General features: G+C 36.4%; 1 protein-coding gene across 6 annotated transcripts in view; it reads right to left on the bottom strand.

The window, feature by feature from the left end:
* Positions 1 to 17175, bottom strand: part of MBD5 (methyl-CpG binding domain protein 5) — a 428915-nt gene that overhangs the window by 30381 nt on the left and 381359 nt on the right. For 5 of the 6 annotated variants that reach the window (XM_053215019.1, XM_053215020.1, XM_053215018.1 and 2 more), the window contains 2 exons: positions 13541 to 15676; positions 337 to 1362 (listed from right to left, as the gene is read on the bottom strand). In XM_053215019.1, coding sequence (XP_053070994.1) covers positions 337 to 1362; positions 13541 to 15676 — 3162 coding nt within the window. The remainder of the gene's footprint in view (positions 1 to 336; positions 1363 to 13540; positions 15677 to 17175) is intronic. The other variant, XM_053215023.1, reaches the window with a different exon arrangement.

Below are 17175 nucleotides of genomic sequence, written 5' to 3'. Positions count from 1 at the left end.
ATGGGCCTGTGCTTTATTGTTTGGAAAATAAGACTCTACTTGGCTTAAGAGAATGATAGGTAGGTTAAGTTTAAGTGGCATCAGAATTAGAAGATCAGAGAAAGCAGATTAAAATGTTATTCAGTACTGCTAGAATAGGGGAAGAGGAAAAAGTCATTTTCATGTTTGTATAACTATGGGTGTGTGTGGGTGTTATTATATTTAGTTCCTTAAGCAAGCTGTGACATAACAAAAACATTTTTAAAAATAGTGTGACAAAATGGAGTTTTTAAAAAGGAGAAAATAGAATTAGAAAAACGTTTCTTTTGTAAAAATTTGTGAAAAAATTTAACTTACCAAGCAGACCTGTCCCCAGTAGAGGGTTAAGTAGCTGTGGCACCACAGAGTTACTGTTGAGTTTAGCTGGACCAGGTGTATTCCCAGCATTATTAGATATATTCAGCAATGTTTCTGCCATTGACACCACTGCTGTCCCACCAAGTGTTGAGACAGTCAGTGCTGCCACTGCTGATGATGTAGTGGTTGTGGTAGTGGTTGCCTGGGAGGAAGTTGCTATGGAAACCTCTGGATGATTAGCGGTGTTGGCCGATGCTGAGTTCAGGACACCTCCCAACAGCTGGGGATTCAAGGCCATTAATCCTGAGGCCCCAGTGACAGCTGGGAGGAAGAGGGGGTTAAAAGTAGTGTCACTGCCTGCAAAGCTCGGTAAAGGGTTCCCCAGGGGGCTGGTTAAAAGGGTCTCAGCTCGGCTGTTCTCTGACTGATTGCTTGGCAAATGGTCTGGTGGGGCTGTCATCTGTGTTAATGAGGGTAAAGGGGTATTTTGCTGTTGCAAAAGATCTGAGATGGTCAGATTGAAAGATGGCAGGGGAAGCATGGCAGCTGCTTGGGCTTGGTTCTGAAGCAGGGCTGCTAAGAGCTGAAAGTGAACAGGCTGCAATACCTGCCCATCCATGTCACCGGAGAGAAAAGCTAAAGCAGCGTTTACATTCGGGTTGAGAAAACCTAAAGGGTGGAGGTTGATCTCAGACTTGCCTTCTCCTGCTGAAGGCTGGAGGATATTTAATAGATTCTGGTTTAGGAGATGCTGTTGATTCACTGGCAAAGAGATAGGTAGAGAACTGAGGAGGCTGGGGTTCAAGGGGTGTGGAAGATGGTTGTTTGAAGTGCTGTTGGATGGAAAATGAAGTGCGTGCTCTTGGCCAACATAAGGAAAATCACTCCCAATAGGCAGCTGACTCTGCAGTGGGTTTCCAGCTGCGGTGGTAACTATGACGCCATCTTGAAGAACAGATGTTGTCTTTGTGATGGCAGGGTGGCTGGTGCCAGCTATGGCTATGGAGGATGATGGTCCTGAACCGCCTAAAATGAAGAAGAAGAAGAAGAAAAAACACTTATTAATTATGGACGTTAAAGAAGACAACCCCATAAAAATACATTAAGGTATATTTCAATTAATTTGTTACACACCACCTTTGGGAATTTAAATCAGATTAATTGTAATCAGAGATGATTTGGCACTGTTTAATAACACTTAAATTTAACTCTATACTTCCTCATCTACTTTGAAAATAGGTATATTGAAGAAGTTTAGAAATATTAAAAAATATTAAGAAATAGCTAACTATTCTGTCAAATAGCTTGCTTTTCACAAAGTGGACAAGGTGATGAAGATAGGGCAATCTGTGCTGTAGCTGGTAGACAAAGGTAACAAGGCTTTATTTTTCAAAATATATTTTCATTTAAGAAAATGTTTTTGGTCTTTATTTATAACACTACCTTCCTTCTAGTGAAAAAAAAAACAACCCTAGAATATACATGAGAGTATAAAACAAAATAAAAAATACCTATGGAGATAACTATTAATATTTTAATGTGTAGTTCTGCAGGCTTTTCCCACCTGTATGTATATACATATGCAGACATATATACACATATTACATATTTTAACAAAAATGGAATCATGCTGTTTTGTAACCTTTTTCTTTTATCGATAGGTTTTGACTATCTTTCCATGTTAAGTCGTGTTAACTTTAGAGCCATTTTACTACTATCATGTATGAATATACCAAAATTTAATCAATCTACCATCATGGATATCTGATTGTTTACAATCTTTTACTGTTGTAAGCAACACTATGGTAAACATTCTTATTAACTCATCTTTGCCAATATGCTCAGTTATTTTCTAAGGATAAATTCTTAAAAGTGGAATTCCAGGGACAAAAGGGTTTACATATTTTTTAATATGAGTACATATTGTCACACTGCCCTACAGTGAAGTTGATCAATGCACATTCAACTTACATTTTCATAAACAGGGTATGGCAGTGTTCATTTCTCACCAACACTATGTTTTATCATTTAAAAATTTTTTGTCACTGATAGCATAAAGATACTCTGTACTTAGGATTCCTTAAATCAGACCAAATGCCATCACCCAAATAGCATTCTTAATCTTGAAAGTCTTACGCTTCAGACGAAAATTCAAGGAACTTAATATTTAAAAATATAAAATTTCAGTTGCTTATTATAATCGTTTTAGTTGTTCTCAATCCAAGCTGCACAACAGAATTACCTGGAGAACTTCAAACAAACAAATAAACAAAAATAATGCCTGGGCCTTATCCCAGGCTAGTTGAAAGCTTGTCTCTTAGGGTACAGCTTGAGCAGTAGTATCCTTTGAAATCACCCCTGGTGATCCAGATGCACAAGGGATGGGGTGAGAATCACATTCTGTTGAAAAGGAACCTACAATCATTGTTTTCATAAAAGGTCTTTCCCTAAAGAGAAGCATTATGTAATATACGCATTCATCAAATATTGTTACAGGCTTATGTAACATGTATATGATATAATGAACAACACTAGTGTTACTGAAAATCTAAAATAATCCAAACACTTTACTGCTGTGCTATGCCATCAAAAACTTTATATTTGACCATGTTACCATTGAGACCTTGTCTAAATACATATATGCAGAAATGTTTCCATAGTTGTAATAGTACTACAAATTTTATATGCTTCTTGTTTTCTTCTAATGGAATAACACAAGAATTTTTCCTTTTTGGTATATGGAAGTTTGCATGAATATTTTTAACCTTGTAGTCTATGGATCGATCATATTTGTTGACCTATTCTGATGAAGTTTGGTATTTATATTTTCATCATCGTATATAACACAGGGATGAACATCTTCCTGCATATGATACTTTGCTACCTTTGAGTTTTCTTTAGGAAAAACTGGCATGATTGTTGTGAGAATCAAAAACAGGTCAGTAACAGGCTTGTAATGTCTAAAAGTCTACACAAATAAATGGAGTTATCATTGTCAGCATTATTATTTACATTAGTAGCTGCGGTTAGTAGTGGTGATGTAGTAAGAGTAGTAAGTATAAATCAGTATATCCAACACACCTTATAGAATATCTCTATATTGCATGACTTTGCAATTTTTCCCAGATGTCATGTCTGGTTTTTTTTTAAGTTTTCAGTGTTTCATTTAAAGAATGAAATTTATAAAAAATCTGTTTAAAAATATATAAATATTTATAAACCTTTATCACAAGACAATGACTATGTGCACAATGAGTAGAGTAAGAACATATCAAATACTGAAGGAAGCATATGGTATACAATTCTTTAAATGTTAATTCAGCTTTGTGATAAAACAGTCAACACCTTAAGCATTTCATTGCTTCGTAAAGCTTCCTATTTCTGTAAGTGGCAAAAAATGTGCTTTATTTGCATTTTGAAACCATCTTTTTAAGGAAGCCAAAAACAACTCTTATTTACTGGTAATCGCTATCTGTGGCCATTTTTTTCCCATCTGCTAACCAATAATGACATATTTAAATGTACAGATCACTATCCTTTTAACCACAACCAGAGCACATTTTCAAAATACTCTAGCAAGACATTATAGATGTAGGGTTTCTTTGGGTTTACTATTATTAATATTTTTGTCTTGTTTTTTAAGAGAGAAACATCTACATTTAGGAGCCATTTGGGGACATTATTCTAAAAGTTCTTCATATAAATATTCTTGAGGAATGACAATAAAGAAAGTATGGTTGCTCTTGAGGAATGACAATAAAGAAAATATTACAAACAAGAAGGTTGTCGACATTCCAAGCTTCTTAAGGGTAATATGTGGATCAAGGCCTATTTTTTATTTTCTCTAACTTTCAACAATGAGCAGGAAGGCTCTGTTAAATAAAAGGATAGAAATGGTGATATAAAACAACCACAAAAACAGCTCCCTGCCCTTTCCTGCAGGAACTCATTGTATAGGAAAAGTGATAAACACACAAATCTCCCTGTCTTTCTTTTTCCTCTTTTGATACACATTTATTGGGAGCTTACATGAATCAGAAATGTTAAAGCTCTGTTCACAGAGCTAGTGTAACTATAATGCAATATGCTAAGAGATTTGACGGATATACAACAAAGGGACAATTGGAAAACTGAAGGTGTGAGGGTAAACTAAGCAATGGTAATATTTGATCTGGGATTTGAAACTGGAAAAGGAGATAGAAACAAGGTCATTAGAAAAAAAGAGAAGGAGATAATGAAGTGCATGGAGGTACATATCCTGAAAACAAAGAAACTGACCAAAAATATTGTATGCTGCTTTTCCACACACACCTCCCCTCCCACCATGGTTAAACCTATTGCCTTAGACAAGCAGCACAGAAATTTGAAATTATCTTTCTAAACCATTAAAGGCAAGGATAACTTCTTATTTCTGAGACCTAACATGGTCTCTAACACACAGCTGACATTCCAAAAATGTTGGTTCAGTGAATCTATTAAGAACATAAAACCGGCATTCAACGTCTAGAAATCAGAGCTTTTAATGCTGTGTGTGTGGCATGTGTGTATGGGAAGTAAGGGAGAGGATACCATCCATTTGTGGATAAAGTAAAAACTGATTTCAGTATTGGTCCAAAGCCAGGAGGTCAGGGACAGGAAAGGAGATGGTTGGAAGGGGACAAGTTACTTTAGACTCTCACGTGGTCCAGGGAGTTAAAATCACCTTACAGAGGAAGAGGCACATTCCAAAGTATTCTGAGTTAGTTCTTAAAGTCACTCAAAAATGCTTGGGGTCATCCAAAGAAGACCCTGAATTTTTATATCTGGAGTGAAATTGGAGATTGCTTATTTCTGAGCTGCTTAATCTGCTTAATAGGCACTCTCTGGCAAACCTACTTCACAGTTCTGCATAAAAACCATATGGTCTCTTGAAGCACATGGAAAAAAAATGTTTTCTTAAAGATGAATTTTTTTTTCCAGCCAAGATGTTTTGTGCTTAAACTAATGAAAGGGACAGTTACTAAGTTCTTTTAAAAAGCAAACTATTCACTAAACAATAAGCAGTTAAATAGCCAAATGGCATCTGGAGCCTGGAACAAGTTAGTAAGTTGGAGAAGTCCTTTAACTGAAAAAAAATGATTATTTCACACCAGCCAGCAGCACCATGAACTGGCACAAATTCTTTTTCTCATTGTCTCTGTTGCTTTTAATGAAGTAGGAGATGAGACTGAAAAGTCACTCAAATAAACTTTCCTGGGGTGAGGTCACGTGCCTAGACACCCAATCAGAGGTTGAGATAAACTGGGACAATCAGGAATTGACAGTTAACCTTCCCAGTGGGGTAGATTTCCAGATGTAAACATTACTCTTCGCATACACATATAATTTATGACGTGTGTGAGTGTATATGTGTGTGTACACACAGAAGTAGCACCAGTAAAATTTTTAAAGGTTTTTAAAGGATACTTTCCTATTATTACTAGTTTCATTCTTGAGATGTTTTTTTCTGCTTCATTTAAAATTTTTTTTTTGCTTTTTAGAACAAAGGTAATATCTACCGCTTTAGATTTATTTCTCTTGTCACCAATATTCTTTAAGGAAAGTCGTTGTTTACATTATGCTAAACTCTTCTATGGTCGGCTCTTAAGTATTAATATTATTGTACATGTCTTTGTATGCACACAAGAGATGGCATAAAACTTATACCAAATGGATCAATAAAGTGCTTTTAAAATGTCGTTATACCCATTTGATCTATATCTCCAATTTTGAATAAACACTACTTTATGCTAGAAAATTTTTTCAAAGTTAATATGCCCAAATACTGATTTTTGTCTATAAAAATTTAAGAGCCTAAGAGATGATTCATATAAAAGATATGCCTTCACCATTTGACCTTTATAATTTGCTTTGGCAAGTGTACTTTAAATTCAAACAAGGTCAATGGTAATCCTTAATAAAAATGAATGCTTGTAGAAACAAGAGGAAACATCATGCCCTAGTGAGTCTAATAAAATATAATTCACTTTTCAATCCTATGGAAATAGTAAAATTTTCTCCTCTATATTTAAAGGATTAATTTAAAAAATAAGTAGAAAGGTAACTTGTATGAACAGTCTAGATCTTCCAACAAGACATTATTTTCCCAAGCCTTAGTAATGGCATTGTATATGTATTTATAAAAATATATAAATTTCTATCTTTGTGCTTTGGATCCTGATGTAAATTCCTAGCATTCTTTTAGCAGAAGTAGGCAGGCAGACCTAGGGACTGGTGGTTATTTGCTCTGTAAAAGGAAGGGAGGGAGGGGGACCCCAAACCAAAGCATTTAGAGAAGAATTGGGGGTAAGGGATCAATGGCAGTATCTAATGAAATGCTTTCCACCCTTAACAGGGCCAACCTGCTGGGGAGGAAGAAAACAAGTGGAAGGGATGCTTGAATACTGGAATATGAAGTTTGAGTCATGACTGTATCAAGATCAGTCTTGTGGTGGTAATGGTGTCAGGCAAAAAAAAAAAAAAGTGAATTTGTGTGTGTGTGTGTGTGTGTGTGTGTGTGTGTGTGTGTTACTGATCATTTGTTTCCTTAACACAGAATTACTCTTAAACTGTTGGAGTAAATGCAAAAATGCTTGAGATGTTTCAAGTAACAAAGTTTTGGTTTATTTTTAGAAATGCTTTTTATCACATGATAAAAATTTTTATTGTAAGGAAACCAATTTTGAGAAAAGAGGTTAAATCCCTTGCTTGGTGGGATTTCTGCTCTCTGAATATGAGCGTAGAGTAACACTTAAAATGTTTCAATATTCCATTCAGAAGTTTTATCTCCTTATTTTAATGAGCAGAGTAAACTGAGTTTCTAAGTTATAAATACAGTTAACTTTGTGTCCTTCCATTGTATACTACTTTATCTGCAGTGCTAAAACAGTGCTTAGCACATACTAGGTGCTCAATAAATATTTGTTGAGTTAATTACCTCATGAATATTCTAAGACAGTTTAGACCTATTTGGGGCTGCAAAACCAACTTAGTGTGCCCCAACCAGTATATTTTGATAAATGAAATAGAAAAACAAAAGAATACATTGTATATATAGGGCACTATTTTGTGCAAACTGTTTCTGCTAATTTATATATATGAGTGCTAGGTCATGTTAGTAGGTGATAAAATCATTTCAGTGGGCCATGACTGTCTTAGAGAAAAAAAAAGAAAGAAATAGAATACGACAGGATAAGATAGCATGGGATCAAAAAGATCAGAGTGCATCACATATAATTGTTTTATTTTTGGAAACTTTTGTTATAAATTAAAAACATATATCTAGTGGATTATAATGCAAGTTAATTTCTTACTGTAGGAAGGAAGAAGTACCAAAAGGCTGAAAACATTGCTTTAGAGTCAGGCCTCTGAGTTGCTCAACTTTGTGGGGAGTGGTTTATGGAGCTGTGCTCCAGGAAGCATGTTTGTCAGAAGAGGTGTCCCTGCGGAGTTGTAGAGCACAGGAGCTCTGCCCTAGGTTATCTATGATAAATACTCTCCCTTGTACCTGTACCCATGGGTCTTGGACAGATATTTTGAAATTTCCTGGACTAGCTCTCACTGAGGAGTAGCTCAGCAACTCCTTCACACTTCTGTTGTTCCATTTTTAATCTGTAGAAAGGTGGGCTGTTACTTTGAATTTGCAAGTATAATTCTTACAAAATAACTTTTAGTCTACTCTTTGCTTGACTGGCATTAATGCTGTTTGATGTAAGTTCCTATAAAGGAAGAACACTAAGATTTATCTAGTACTACATGCATGTGGAAATGAAATCTATTTTGATGATACCACAGGAATATTTTTAAGCATTATTTTTAATGAGTCAAATTTGTGTAGAGTGAACATCACTGCCTAGAATTGGGTACTTTTAGAAGCTGCATCAGTGTTTTCAGACCACTTGATTTTAGTAAGTAATAGCTTAGGCATGTCCTAGAGAACTGAAGGATTTCTAGTGACTTCATAAGTGAGTTTAGTGTATTGCAATGGAATAAAATTCTCCCAATTTGCACACTGGGACAATTTATTTCTTGAAAGGTACAAAATAGATCATTGAATCAGCAAACATATCACACCACTCTGAGTTCTGTCTTCACCTTTGATTATACAGACTCAATGTCTAAAGTCAAACATATTTTAAGTCCTTCTTTTGTACACAAGGAAACATTAAGCCTGGAATATGTAAACAAACAAGGTTTACAGGGTGTAACCCTGATAATAGGAAACCTTCTTAAACAGCAAGACATTGTTGTAAAAATATCTTACAGCAAAGAAGAAATGGCTCATTTTGCAAAAACTTAACTGAAAGAACAGACATAGATTTTTATCACACAATCAAGAATTTAATAGAGTTTTGGTATTGGCTAAAAAACAAAGCAGAAGGCAACTTTTAACCTAGAAGCCTTGTGCATCAGAGGAGGGATAAATTCTAGGCATTTAATGTTTGGTTGCAAATACTGTCAATAGCAACTATTAGTAATTCATTCACAACCTTAAAGGAGCCTTTGCCCTTCTTCACTCTACATTAGTCTCTGTAAGACTAGAAGATTATTTCCACACAAACGTCACATATCCTGAGAGGGCTAATAACTTACATAGTACAATCCATCCGTGAACATTTTTATCCCATATTCTCTTTGCACCTGTAACTTCAAATGTAGGGAATGACAGTTTCCCTTTATTTTCTTTACTGGCATGTTCTGAGAATAAATAAATACATAGAACATAACACCAGGCTCATTGCTTTGCAGTCTGTTACCTAAAGTGTTCTTTTGTGGTCTCTATTTCATTTTCTTATACCTACCATATCAATGGCTGTACTGAGTTTCAATCACATGCTTTTTGTGCTGAAAGAAAAAACACTTTCTTTTCCAGAGTTTTTAAAAAATATATATAAATATCCGTGAACATATATTTATTCATAGGTTTATTTATATTCTTGTTAGTCAGTGTATCTCTTTAAGAGTTAAGGCAAATAAATGAATTATTTTCTCTTCTGGTACAAACTCATACTCTTCCTCTTCAGAGGATTCTATTTTCCTGTGTTTAGAAGAGTTGATTAAATGTTTTTTACTAGAAAAAAAAAGAATATAAAAGGGGTTTTGAAGTGAAAAAGTTGTATTTAATGACTATCACATTGGAGAAGGTAAGGTTGTTATTAAGTTGGTTAGCAGAGTAGTCTCAATCTTTTTGCTTCTTTGAAATTGTGAAAAACCACAGGGCTACGGAAGGGATAAGTTGTCCCAGGGACACTGACAGGACTTGGTCCTCTGCAGAGGCCAGGGTTACTAGCGTGTGTGATCTTGTTCTATGGTCAGCAGGTGAGCAGCGGTCAGAAAACTGAGGAGGCGCAGGCCTGATAACATTTGCCAGTCAAGGGCACCTGATTTGGGATTCCTCCCTGAACAAAAACCCCACAGGACATGTGCTGGAACCACTTAAATGCTGAAAGTTGGCTCTCTTCATAAATGGAAAGTTGCTTTAAATGGACACTACTGATGGATTTCAGAACATACCTGCATTCAACAGTTTGAGTATTTGAACTGAGAATCAGAACTTTGGGGTTTGGTTTGCCAGACCCAGCCAGGCTTGGCTTTACAACTTGAGGAATGTCAGCAAGGATCCTACTGGTCATTTTCTAAATCTGTTACATGGAGATACTAAGCTTTACTTGTAATTTGAAATCCAAAAAGTGAATAGAAACCTGTAAACTTTACGATGAAAGTGTTCAGAGAGCTTTAATGGAAAGGCAATTTCAAAACAGCAAATAGAATTAATAAAACCTTGCATAGTCTTAAATTTTAGAAATATTTTCTAAGCATTTTATATCTTTTACCTGATTTTTTTTTTTTTTTATCTCAGCCTCCAATTCCCATATTTGAGATGTGATACAATTTTAAATGTTTCCCATGGAATCCACATGTAGGCCTAAAAAAATCAGTATCCGGGTTGTTTATAATAGAAAAACTCTCTTTAAAATAAGTTTCTGACAATAAATAACCAATCAAATTAAGTGTTCTCAGAGCGAGTGATTTCTCCTCTTAAAGTCTTACTGTAACATTTTTGAGTTGCTTAGGAGAGTGGAAAAGGCACTGGATTAAGCAGGTTACTTGAGTTGTGTCCGGGCTCCGTTACCAGAGAGAAGAGTAGCACTATGTTACCTGTGGGTTTCTTTCACCTTCACTGTGTTGTCATGCTCGGAAGGGCAGAACTAGCATCTGCATAGGTGCCTCCTTCAAAGGTCTACTGACACATCGCCCAGTAGGAAACCCATTCTTATCTGATTGAATGAGGTGATACAAATTCATTAAAATGAAGGTCAACAAATGTGACTCACAAATGAGGGGCATTTCTCTTGACAGTTTGGACATTTCATCTGTGTTGACACAACATCCTAGCATCAGAGTACAGAGAGAAGGCAAAAATCACTGACCTTTGTCTAAAAGTGCATCAAAAGTTTACAAATGTGGCTTGTAACATGCACTGATGTGTTTTAATGTATTATCTGTTGGGTATTTTTAAAAATTTTGAAAGTGAAACATTCAAAGTTTTTTTGACTACTGAAGTTTTTAGATGAAGAACTTACCCAGCTGGGAAGAAAATGGATTTTACAATCAGATGAACCTGAGTTCAAATTTTAATTCAGTTATGCACGAGTTTGGTCAATTATTTAAATTCTCTTAAGTTCAGTTACTCATGTGTAAAACGGGGGCAATAATACCTTATACTTTAGAGAACTACACAGATTAGAAATAACATAGGTAAATCACTTGGCACGTCATAAGTACTCGATAGCTATGATAGCTACAAGCAACATTTTAAGAGTAAAATGTATTTTTCTTCCAATGTCTTATTGGTATGCTAGGGCTATGTAGCAGAGATTATAGGGATAGCTGTGACTGCCACCTGCTAGCTCACTCTGCATGCCTAGCCTTGCTACTTATTTCATGGATGAATAAATGTCAGTGCAAATAAATATTTAGGCTAAGCAATTATAATGACAGTGCATTCAGTTGACACAGTTTACTGTGTATCAAAAAGAAACATAGAATTAGAGACGTTTTCAATATTCAGCTCATCAAAAGAGTTACAGTAATTAGTAAATCTACCCATTTTCACAACCAGCTGCACATCAGATCTATGTACTTTAATTAGTATTTAATTTTATTAGGTTTAATATTTTAAAACTTCTTACTGACCTAGATTTTTTATCAAAGTATATGCTTTCTGTTAGCTTACACATGATTGGTCAAATCCATATCATTACTAGACATTTATTCTTGTACAATTTAGCTACTTATATGCTAACACTTTTCTTAGATTAATAAATTTTCAACCTGTGTTTGACACTCCCAGCACTGGCAATCCAGATCTGATGCTTTACAGAGGTTCATGGAACAAGAAAATACATGTCCGAGACTATATAAAATAAGTCTAAACTGAACATTCAGAAGAAACAAAAATATAAATAAATGTTGGTCTTTTCCATTACGGATGAATTGAAATACATCATTAATAAAATATATACACTTTGCAATATTAACTCAGACCTGAAACAAAGTAAGTTGAGGTAAGGGGTATCAAAACGTAAAGATATATAATACAACGAGACTAATAATGTCTCATCTAAATGATTGAAGGCATGCTTAATAAATACGGTATATTTTAAAATAGTTACTGATTTCATGTCACTTTCATCTGCTAAAAGCATAAGGTTAAATTTTCACTTTTGTGGAATTATTTAAAAAGGTATATGAGTCATTGAAAAGTTGGAAGCCCCTTTGGAACAAGTATCCTGTTAAACACATAAAAAATAGTTTCATGAGATTCTTTAGACTAAGAATATCTAGAAGGCACTAATCGTTTCAATTATCTTCTCCACCTTATATTCTTTTTAACACAAGAGGTCAATGAACAGTTCATTAAATACTGACATCAAAACATAAAACAGCACAAGTTGTGGTGGATGGCAGGTGTAAAGAAGTGATGCCAGGAAGGAAAACACTCAATGTTACTACCAGCAACAGAGACATGTAGGTTCTAATGCTTTTCCAGCATGACGGTAGAATACAGTCTATACATATCCAAACAATATCTTGTTATTAAAAGCCTCAGCAGTTTTCTCATTTCCAGTAGCAATCTGGTTTTCAAAGCCCGTTGTATTCATATCTGAATAATATTGTCTCTACAGTTATCTTTTGTTTCCTCCCTGTCATTTCCTACAAATCTCTCAAACCATTAGTGTTGGGTTTTGGGTATTCTTTCTGAAATACTTCCATGGTGAAATTTGCTGATGCCTCCATGAATTTACCTCTTTAGTGCTTCTTTACTGATTTTTATAACAATTTCTGATGACCCTATTGCACAAAACACAGTTCTTTCTAATGTGTCTACTTTTAAATAAATTGGTCTCCTTCATTATAGTGGATGAAGAGATATAATAAATTTGGGTTCAAAACCTTAATGTCAATGGTAAAAATAATGGCTAAATTCTACAAGAAAACTGTAAAATAATTTCAAGATCAAAAATTCTGGAAATCAGGTTTTCAAGCCTTTTTTATTAGAAAACTTAAATTATTATCTTTTTTTTAAAAGGGAGTAGCCAATATCCATTTTTGAATTTTCTCAACAAATAATAATAAAGGATAGCAAACTAAGATAAGAAAACACATTAGAAGGCAGCTTTCTACTTCATACAACTTCTAGTTACCTTTCCTATCCATTTACCTATTTCTGGTCAGCAGCAAGAACAAAAATTCTGTTTATTTTTGCCTTTTTGGGTTTTCCAAGATGAGCATCATTTACCTGAATACAAACAAAAGCTAGGGGAAACGCTTTTCTATTGGCATAGACCGAGTACATGTCTCGTGAACCAGGAAACCCTGCCTTCTATGGCTTCTTTTGTAGTTTAGAGTCCAATGGTTATACAACCAACCGAAAGTCAAACAAAATTCAAAATGACAGATTGACAACAAGTAACGGAAACACATGGAATCCCCTTGGTTGTTATTTTTTCTATTAGACAAATCCCTAGCATTCTGTAAATAAAATTATAAATACTAAAGAAATGATGACAATTTCACAATGGGGAAAGGATCATTTCTTATCATAATAAATATTTTGGTACAAATTTTAAAAAACGTAGAAAAGTTTAGTACCTTGGGGTACTTTTTTCTAATAAAACCATACCTGCTTCAGAACTTGTTTGATTATAGCTGCTAACAATGCTGTTTGGTATCACTGGAGTGGAGGACGTTGAAATTCTTGACTGAGGTGGATTGGGATGTAATGAATTTCCTAAAGCCATGCCCGACTGACTGAGCATCCCACAGTTCCCGCTAGCCTGAATCTGATTTATTAAACCTGCAAGATGGTGGTTTGGGACTGGGCTGTTACTGTGAACAAAGTTAGTGTTTGCATTGTGGCAGTGCACGGCTTCCCCTCTCAAAGGTATGTTCTGTGTCAGTGAATTCTGAAGAGCACTGGAGTTCATATTGGGATCTGTAAAATGCAGCTGGTTAGCAGAGCAAGGCAAAGCAGTATTTGAGCCCCCACAACCCGGGGTACTATTGCTACTCAAGTGAGAGCTTTGACAACTCATAGACTGTAGTAACTGAGACATTGAACTGATGGGAAATGAACCCTGACCCTGCTTTCTTAGCAAGTCGGGTCCAGGTTTAGGAACTGCAGAACTATCCATTTGAGACTGTCTGAGCAAACTCAACACTGTGGTAGGTGGCTGTTTTCTTTTCCGCAATGAGTCTTTTTGCTGAGACATCAGCTTATCTCTTAGTGCTGCTCGACCACTTTGCCCTTCCCCTGTTGGGAGAAGCATGTTGGCAGTAGGAGTGAACATGGTGTTTAAAGTGCTAGGTCCTTCAGTGTTGCCACTGCCAGCAACAGCTCCAGAATTGCTACTGCTGCTACAGTTGTTACCAGCAAGTTTGTTTTGATTTGCTAGCTGTGCTTTGGCTGCTGCTGAGAGTAAACTACTTGCTGGAAAGGAGGCAGCATTGTGCTGGTTCAAGATCTGATTTAAAGGCATTCCCAGCAAACCAGGCTGACTCTTTATGGAACCACTTCCGGCAGATGCAGTCGGAAAAGCTGCACTGCTTGGGGAATTTAGTACATTACTCATTCCAGCAATTAATGGGTTAGGGATATCCTTGTACTGATGGTGTCCATCGGACTTGGTAGAAGGGCTTGATGGCATTGATGGCCTTGGGGACCCTATTGTTGACCTTGGTGACCTGGGTGGAACCTTAATACCACTACAAGTGGCCTGGGGTCCTAGAGGTGGCATCATGAAATTTCCGTGATCTGATGATGTGGAAGATGAGCGTGATCTTTGGGGCGATGCCTCAATCCTTCCAATTCCAGTCCCCATCATGTGCACTGGGGATGTCACTGGAGAAGGGGACAGGGAGGTTGAAGCTGAATGCTGAACTCTTTGTATATGACTCCCATGATTCATATGGCCAGGTTTTACGGTTGGCAAAGGGAGATTACTTGGCAAAGGAACAACAGCAGGAGGCATGCTTACATTCATCACAGGTACCTGAGAGTGGACATTTGAATGGAAACTAGTTGGATTAATGATAACAGGGTTCTGATTCACCGGTTTACTGGGAATAGGGTCAAGAATGCCAAGTGGATCTTTCTCGGATGTTAATGGCTTTTTCTGAAGAGCACAAGAAGGTGGAGGAGGGGGAGGTGGGCCTTGGGGTGGTTTGTGGTGGAACATTGCTCGCGGTATTTCCATATTAGTTGAAAAATTACACATTGGTTTTTTCATTACTGGACTCTTTGTAGTCAAGGTTGGGGAAAGAGGTATATTAGTCCTTCCAGCCATTGCACAGGATGACTGTACGGGAGAACCGTGTAGCATTACTGAAGGTGGAGAAAGAGGAGTCCTATTTAGATGAATAGGACTAGAATTGGGAGCTCCATGAAAACCAGGATTATTTCTTGGGAAAACATCAGGGCTTCCAAGTGGGTCAGTCCTTGGAGAGATTGAGCCATCTCCATATATCTGGGAACCTGACGATGCTGGGCTGGGGAGGCCTCCATGGCTGCCACGGAATGGAGATTTCTGTCCGTGTTCACTGCTGCCCAGTCTCTGCCGGGGGTAGATGGGGTGGAGTTCTTGTTGCTGGCTTCCAGGCAGTTCTTGTACATATAGCCTTCCCATGGCATTGGATGATCCAATCATTAACTTGAAAGGATTCTTACATTCAGGCATTACAGAATTTGTAATTCCTTCATGCGACTTATTTCTTACAGATCTTGGAGTTGCTGCCCGAGAAGGTACTACTGGAGTTGCATCTGGTGTGAAAGAGAGAGAGAGAAAAAAAGAATTCTGTTAGTAGTCTCAATTCTTTTGTGTTGGCATGGGGGGAGGGAAGGAAAGGAGGAAATGAGGAAGGGAGGGCATCTGGAAATAGAAATTTTCAAAAAGAAGCTGTGACTCTATGAGATTAAAAAAAAGTTCTGTACTCTAAAATAAACTTTGATAGAAAAAAAATGCACATTATTCTCCCTTAGTTGACCAAAAGTTCTCAATAACTGCTCATTGTGCTTGTTTACTTCTTATCTGTTGAGAAAGGATGGGGATCTGAATCAGTACATACTGACATTAGCCATCCTAATAATATTTATAATGTGAAGACTCAAGATTGACAGCCCATACAGAAGTGGCAATGTTACTATCTTGTTGGGTTTGAATTTTTTAAGAACAGGGTTATATCAGAAAATTAAAATCTGCATAGCATAGTTTCTTATAATTTAAATGCACGGCCATTTTCACCAGAAAGTGTGTTACCCTATAAATCTTTCTGTTTCCTTACTGAAACTTCCTCAGGACAGCTACAAAAACTCTTCCTTATCTCACCATTTTTACTGTGAGAGCAAAAGAGTCTTAATTTTTGTGAATTAAGTGGATGGGGTTTTGAATCTTTTAAAATGGGAGTGATAACAATAGTGAGGGCAGTGATACTGCAATCACGCTTAACTTCATCAAGTCTGTAACACTATCCAACACTGCAATTTCTTTGCCCTTGATCAGCTGTTATTGTAAAAACAGCCTTAGTCAACCAACTTAGGCAAAAGATTGCAATTCTTTTACTAGGCTGGAATTCCAATGCAAAATTTACTCAGAATGCTAAAATCTTCAGTACTGGGTTCCAATCGAGTATTCTCTTTTTGCAGAAAGCATCGCTCCCTCTCTGGCTTTTTGGAATCCCTTCAGTTCCTTTGGAGATCAGACAGAATATAGGCAACAAAAGCAAGCTGGCTCATCACACAGAATTTTCATTTTATCATGTCCGAAGTCTAAGTTTAAGTTTTTTAGCCCCTAAGGATGTTTAACTATTCATAAAGTTGTGCCTTTTAAAACAGAGATGGCAAATAAAATCAGTTTCGTATGCCAATTCCCATCAACTGGTGGTGGCTGCTTAGAGAGCTATGTAGAAAGATGTCGAACTCCACTGGGCTCTGTGAGAAAATGCCAATGAGTCTTACAGGCACAGGAGATGAAAGTGGTCCCATGTATACCATAAACTGGCCGCCGCAATTCCGAGACTTGCAATATATTAGCAAGTATATTTGGATCCACTTGCAATTAGAGGTATCTTTACTTAAATGGATAACTGTAGACTTAAGATAAATACCCTTTTCCTGTCTGCTAGATCATATATAGGTCAAATTACATCATAACAATTTCTAAGACTGTGGTTATCAATCTGGGGTAAAGTGAAGACTAGGCAGGGTATATTAAAGAAATAAGAGAATGCAGTGAACATATAGTTTTCTTGGAAAAGTGGGCT

This window comes from Acinonyx jubatus, chromosome C1 (genome assembly GCF_027475565.1).
Source record: "Acinonyx jubatus isolate Ajub_Pintada_27869175 chromosome C1, VMU_Ajub_asm_v1.0, whole genome shotgun sequence".
NCBI classification, from domain to species: domain Eukaryota; kingdom Metazoa; phylum Chordata; class Mammalia; order Carnivora; family Felidae; genus Acinonyx; species Acinonyx jubatus.
This window is presented reverse-complemented; position numbering and strand designations above follow the sequence as displayed.